General features: G+C 41.1%; 1 protein-coding gene across 5 annotated transcripts in view; it reads left to right on the top strand.

Moving 5' to 3' along the window:
• Positions 1-4,140, top strand: part of GPR84 (G protein-coupled receptor 84) — a 28,928-nt gene extending 24,788 nt beyond the window's left edge. For 2 of the 5 annotated variants that reach the window (XM_083169543.1, XM_083169539.1), the window contains exon 2: positions 2,786-4,140. In XM_083169543.1, coding sequence (XP_083025669.1) covers positions 2,806-3,927 — 1,122 coding nt within the window. In that variant the 5' untranslated portion in view covers positions 2,786-2,805 and the 3' untranslated portion in view covers positions 3,928-4,140. Of the gene's footprint in view, positions 1-29; positions 125-261; positions 349-2,785 lie in introns of those variants that run through there. The other 3 variants (XM_083169542.1, XM_083169540.1, XM_083169541.1) reach the window with 3 other exon arrangements.
• Positions 4,141-6,535: the final 2,395 nt, after the last annotated feature.

Genomic DNA, 6,535 nt, shown 5'->3' on the forward strand with positions numbered 1-6,535 from the left:
CCTCCAGTACCAAACAATCACAGACCAGTGACTGACTCCGCAATTGTGAGGTGAGTGGGGAAACATCCCAGCCTATTGCCATCTACATTTCTATCAATCGTGGTATCATTTTTAAACTATAAAGGTAAAATATAAAGGTTTTTATGGAAATAATTTTTATTAATAATAATAATAATAATAATAATAATAATAATGAAATGTATACAGTGTCTTTCGTCCAATAATAGCCAAAGGGCTTATTTTTACAGCACCACACAGTTTTATTTTTGTAAGTAGTTCTAGCTAAATAAAATAAATGCTGTCATTCTCTGAGGAATTGCTTTTCTCATTATACCTGGATACATTATAGTAAGTGCATGATTACATTTGGAACTTAACTAAAGTGTTTCTTCTAAATGATGTTTAAAAACACCTTTTTCATGACTCATAAGTGACTGTAACATTAAGCTAAGCAACAGGGTTGAGAGCAGAGGCATTAACTAGGTGGAACGGGCCATGACTGAGGGTCTTCAAAGCCTGACTGGTCTTTTGGGCATGTTTGTAAACTGATGCCGGTTTACCAACTGAGTACATGGCTCCTCGGGACCCTGAACTAAGCTCTGCTCACAAACAGCAACTTGTTTTTCTTTGTAATGAATGGATCAAGGCAATGTTATTGCGATGGTTGTGGAAGTGGGGGTTATAGGAGATGAGTATTGTGTACCAAATGGGAAACGTTGCTGCCTTCATTTTTGTTTTATTGAAATAAAGTGTTAAGAATTGAGGTATTTTCGAGTGAAGCTTCAGTTAAGTTATGCCAAAAATGTGTAGTATTTTCTTCTCTGGACAATGTTCAGTGCTGTGGAAATGTCTTGCATCATACGGTATCATTGCTTTAGAACTGAAGACTGTGGAATAGATCAACATAGAATTCTAATATTTTATTATATTGCAATCTTTGTGTCGTTTCACCAATCCTGGACCTTTCCTGTATACTGACCATAAAGGGAGGCACATTTCAACCTTACAATCTATTACTTCATTTCAGTCACATTGTGACATGTAATAGTTACAAACAACAGTGAGTAATGACTCCTACCTTGTACTGTAGTTCATCACAGTAGGAATGCACAGTACAGGCTTCAGCTGGTCATACAAGACACCTAGAAACAGAGAACATAGAAATAACTAGCCCAGGGTGTCTTATTTATTAAAATTCCTCTACATACTGCCAGCATATTACTTAGCACCTGCATGGGATTACACCTGAAGAATAATATGCATAATGTTTTCTATTATTAGGCTGGGCAAATTTCATTACAACATAAAGTTTTGGGGACAGTAAGGATTGTTACAGACAGGCGCTATTTAAGCTCTAATGGGGTGTACACACACAATTTCGATTCGATTTTGCTTCTAGAAACAAAATTGAATCTAAATCAAACAGTGTTTAGCTGCAATCGATGCAGATTCGATCCCGATGCACGACACCATGGCATCGGGATCGAAAGCAGAAATTAGAATTTGCAGGTACGTCTATTTCTGCTTCAGTCTCCATATCGATTGCAGTTCCATGCTGCTCAATGCAACCCCCCCCCAACCCCAAACACGTTGTCCTTCCTTCCCTCCCTCTTGTTCAATGCCAGCATCAAATCGGTATTGACAGCCGCCACATTCACACGTGTGTGTACACCCCTTAAGGGGGACATTTATTAGGGGCAACCAGTCAGATACTGTACTATCTATAATCTTGTAGAGGGTGCTAAATAAATAAGAAGTCGATTTTGATTCGTTGCCCATAGCAATATCCTATGTGAAATAGAATGCCCATCTAAATGTCACCCTAACTGTCTAGCATGGTGAGTGCATGGCCGGATTAAGCCTTTGGTGGGCCCGGGGTCACTTTAGACCATGGGTCTTCAACCTGTGGCCCTCCAGATGTTGTGAAACTACATGTTCCAACATGCATTGCCACATTTTTTCCTATGAGAGCATGCCAAAACTGTCAGGGCATGCTGGGACATGTAGTTCTACAACATCTGGAGGGCCACAGGTTGAAGACATGTGCTTTAGACAGAGGAGCCCCCTCCCGCTTGTCATTACTGGCGGCATACTGCACAGGAAAATATTACACTGTCAAAATGGGTGTGGTTCAGTTGGTCACCAGCCAGTTTTTAGACGGTCATTAGGTCGACATGCAGGAAGGTAAACATGAGTCTAGGTCAGGGGTGGCCAAACCTGTCCTCAAGATCTACCAACGGTGCATGTTTTCCAGGCAACCTGTGGATCTATAGTAGGAATGAATGCAGCATGTTTGAAAATGTGACAGTTAGTAATGACTACAGCTGTGCAGCAGCAAGGTGATCTGGAAAACATGGACCGTTGGTAGATCTCGAGGACTGGTTTGGCCACCCCTGGTCTAGGTCAACATGGGTTAGGTCCTTAATCTGGCCCTGGGTAAGTGGAGCAGTAACATTGATGGGCTTAAGGTGGTGCCTGCACCCAAAATGGACAACATGTAGGTAACTTTGATAGAAGGAGGGGGACCAGCTACGGGAAATTGGAGGAATGAGTTTGTTGCTGTACACTGAATATGCAATGTTTGTCTATTTATACCACCACTCATTAAAGTGGTGCCTTTGGCGTGAGCTGCACAATTTCATAAATGTTTACACACACACACACACACACATATATAACAAAAGATTTAAGAAAGGATCAATGGGTAATGAGAATTTTATTATATCGGGTAGATTTGACAGTGCGCAGTCATTTAAATCCAATCTCATTTTTGTTTCCTATCCAGAAACCACTGCTGTTGACACCATGAATGATTCCGACTCCGATTCCAATTTTTCCTGCTACCACCCATCTGTTGTGGATTATCGTTATTTTGCCGTGACATGGGGCATCATTGTGTCCATCGTGGGGACAATCGGCAATGTGTTGACTGTAATTGCCTATGCTCTTGATAAAAAGCTGCAAACCCGTTTTAACCTACTTATCATTAATCTAACCCTGGCAGACATTCTATATTGCACATTCCTGCAGCCTTTCTCAGTAGATTCATACCTGCACCTGTACTGGAGAAGTGGGCCCCACTTCTGTCGGGTCTTCGGGATGCTGCTGTTTGTGTCCAATTCCGTATCCATTCTGAATCTGTGCCTCATTGCCGTCAGCCGTTACATTCTTATTTTCAACAGCAAACTCTTTGATCGTATCTTCAGCAGACTGGGTGCAACTCTCATACTTCTGGGCACCTGGGTCATAGGGTTTGCTAGTTTTGCCCCCCTTTGGCCAGTCTATGTATTGGTTCCAAAAGTTTGTACGTGCAGCTTCCATCGTATAAAAGGTAGACCTTACACCACCATATTAATGGGGTTTTACTTTGTGGTGGGCCTTAGTTGTGTTGGTGTCTTCTATTTCCTAATTCACCGTAAGGTAAAATCTGCAGCCAAGGCACTGGACCAGTACAAACTTGGCAACACCAAGACTATCAAAACAAATGCTTCTAGCGGGAACTCTGGAGTGACGGGTAAATTTCAAGAGTTGGAGGACAGTGGGGTGGACACAGGAGCATCCAGTGAAATTATCTCGGAGCATCTTCCTTCATCCAAATCCACAGCCGGCTCCTATTCAAATGATTATGTCAAATCTGCCCCAGCCACCGTTCCCCAGCCTAAAGACTCTGGGTCAGATTTTAAAAAGGTCACTCGCATGTGCTTTGTAGTTTTTTTATTTTTCGTTGTCAGCTACATTCCGTTTTTACTGCTCAATATTTTTGATGCTAAAAACAGAGCTCCCCAAGTTCTTCACATGATTGCTGCAAATCTCACCTGGCTTAACAGCTGCATCAATCCCATTCTCTATGCAGCCATGAACCGGCAGTTCCGTGATGCTTATAGCAGGGTTCTTTTCACAATCGTTACCAAATTCAGGAGAGCATAAAGCCTACAAGACTGTTCTAAGATTGGACTCTTGATTGTTCCATGCTGAGTCGCAGACCGTTTGGAGAACAACTTCTCAATATACAACAAAGCATTTGTCTCTGTACTGATATGATTGCTTATGGCGTCTGTTGCAAACACTTTAAAATACTATTGTATGTAAATGTAAATTATAAAGCTGTTATTTATATATTGTAATAAATATTTATATTATTAATAACTGAGTTTTGTTCTTTATATCATCTTGGTGTTTAACCACATTATGTTGTTGCACAAATTAATATTTCAAACGATAACCTTTAAAGAGACTGGCTATAAGGAACTTGTATTCCGGCCATGGCAGAACCTGCAACATATAAATCAACACAGGTACAAAAATACTTTAATTTGCAAAAAACAAAACACTTTGTATTGTAAAGATTCAGTAATCGGATCAGGCTAGTTTACCATTTGGTGACTACACAGTCACTGAACACTATCAATAGATGGTAATTCACATGAACTCTCACATTTAGATTCATCAGACAATAATTACATAACGATTGTCCATCAACAGGTGGTGCAAAATATAATGATGACATTAAGCAGACACGGAGCTCTGTATAAAATTATCGTTATGGTTACTGACCATCAGATATCATTAGAATTAGAAGTACTTCCATACTTTAATATGTTTAGCCTTTATTTACAGTATATACTGGTGATGTATTGTTCAGGTCTTCCTAGAAAACAATTAATCATTTACATCATTTGCTGCCCCAGTACATTTTACAGTATACATTCTCTACCCACAAACACAATCAAGTTAATTTTGTCAGAACCCAATTATTTGTATGTTTTTGGCTCCTGGGAAGGATGGAAACCAGAGTACTCGGTTTGAACCAAAACACACACACAGATAGTGGCCTGGTCAGAATAAAGGGGCCTACACAGGGGGAGATTTTGCTCAGATCGCTGAGCACACAGTGCTGCATAGCGATGTGTCAGCACCAGGGGCGTATCCCTCAGAGGCAATGGAGGCTCCAAGCCCTGAAGGGACACCTATATGTAAAGCAGGAACAGTGTAGTTCACAGTGGGATACAAGTGTGACCACTGCTCTTGCACTGGAGCTTTGTGGTGCACCTGTAGTTAATTGGCTCTATACCTGGATCCCTTGCTAATATATGCAATAGGGGACAAGATGGCTCCTGCCTGGTACTATGAAGCCTGCACTTCAGCAACAATACTACTGTGTGGATCATCTCAGAGTCCAGCAGCATTGCTTGCATGGGGTGGGGAGCAACAAACTGTAACTTGCCGCCAGGCAACTGAGATGAACTTATGCCTCTGGTCAGCAATGTGTGCTGAGCGATCTGCCAGGGCCAGTGGTCTCTAGGGAGAATTACTGTCCCTGACCGGTGATCTAACTAGATTTATCCAGTATGCTGGATATTAATTTCAAATAGGCATATGCACCGGATCTCAGGCAGTGTATTGGATCTGGATCTGTTCCAAAACACCACCATTTTTCGTGTTTCGTATTTTGGGTTCTGATTTTTTTCTAAAAAGCAAAGAAACTTCTAAAATTGCAGAATTATTTTTTTTTTTTGCTCCTATGCTATTATTAACCTTAATATCATTAATTTCCAGTCTATTCTGAACACCTCACAGTATTGTTTTTAGGGCAAAAGGTTACACTGAGGTAGCTGGATAACTATGCTAAGCCACACAAGTGGGTGGCACAAACATGTAGCTCATCTAGGAGTGGCACAGCAGCAGCAGACAGGATAGCTGTTTGAAAAACTAGGCCCCAAAAAGCACATAATGGCAAAAAAAGAGGTGCAAGTTGTAATTGTCCTTGGGCCCTCCCACCCACCCTTATGTTGCTGTGGCTAAAATGATTGGTTTGTTTGGGCCTCACAAAAAAAGAAGCAAATCACCTCTCACTGCACAAATTGGCTCTAATTCATTTTGATGAACATCATCTTCTCCACATTTTGTGGAAGCAACCTTCTACACTGCTCACTGACCAGGTTCCCCGCTGCACTAAAAATTTAAATTATTTCTGGTCAAAAAGGCAAAAACATTGCTGGTGGGCTACCAATAATAAAATATACGGACAAACAGAAGCTATCCTGTCCCTCACCCATAAATAAACCCATGTATGACATACAAATTCATTTTACAGTATAAGAAACTTTTGGACTAGGGGTGCCGTGAAAAAAATTCTGATGCTCTAGGGCATGGGTCTTCAACCTGTGGCCCTCCAGATGTTGTGAAACTACATGTTCCAACATGCATTGCCACATTTTTTCCTATGAGAGTATGCCAAAATTGTCAGGGCATGCTGGGACATGTAGTTCTACAACAGGTTGAAGACATGCGCTCTAGGGTGCCGTGATTTTAAAAAGTTTGGGAACCACTGGTCTACACATTTGCTAAAAGAATTGGCTCTGGAAGTCTTACACCACTTGGCTCTGCTCCTAGTAATGTTGGATGCCATGTTAGCTGATTTTACATTATTGGTTGATGGGTATTTAAATACGTATAGCCAAGGAGCTTCCAAAAGAAATTCAGCAACTTTGTGTTTTCCATCAAGTTAGGCGAGACTTACAAGCTGACTTACAAG

The sequence above is a fragment of the Crinia signifera genome, chromosome 2, assembly GCF_055691185.1.
Source record: "Crinia signifera chromosome 2, ASM5569118v1, whole genome shotgun sequence".
Classification (NCBI taxonomy): Eukaryota; Metazoa; Chordata; class Amphibia; order Anura; family Myobatrachidae; genus Crinia; species Crinia signifera.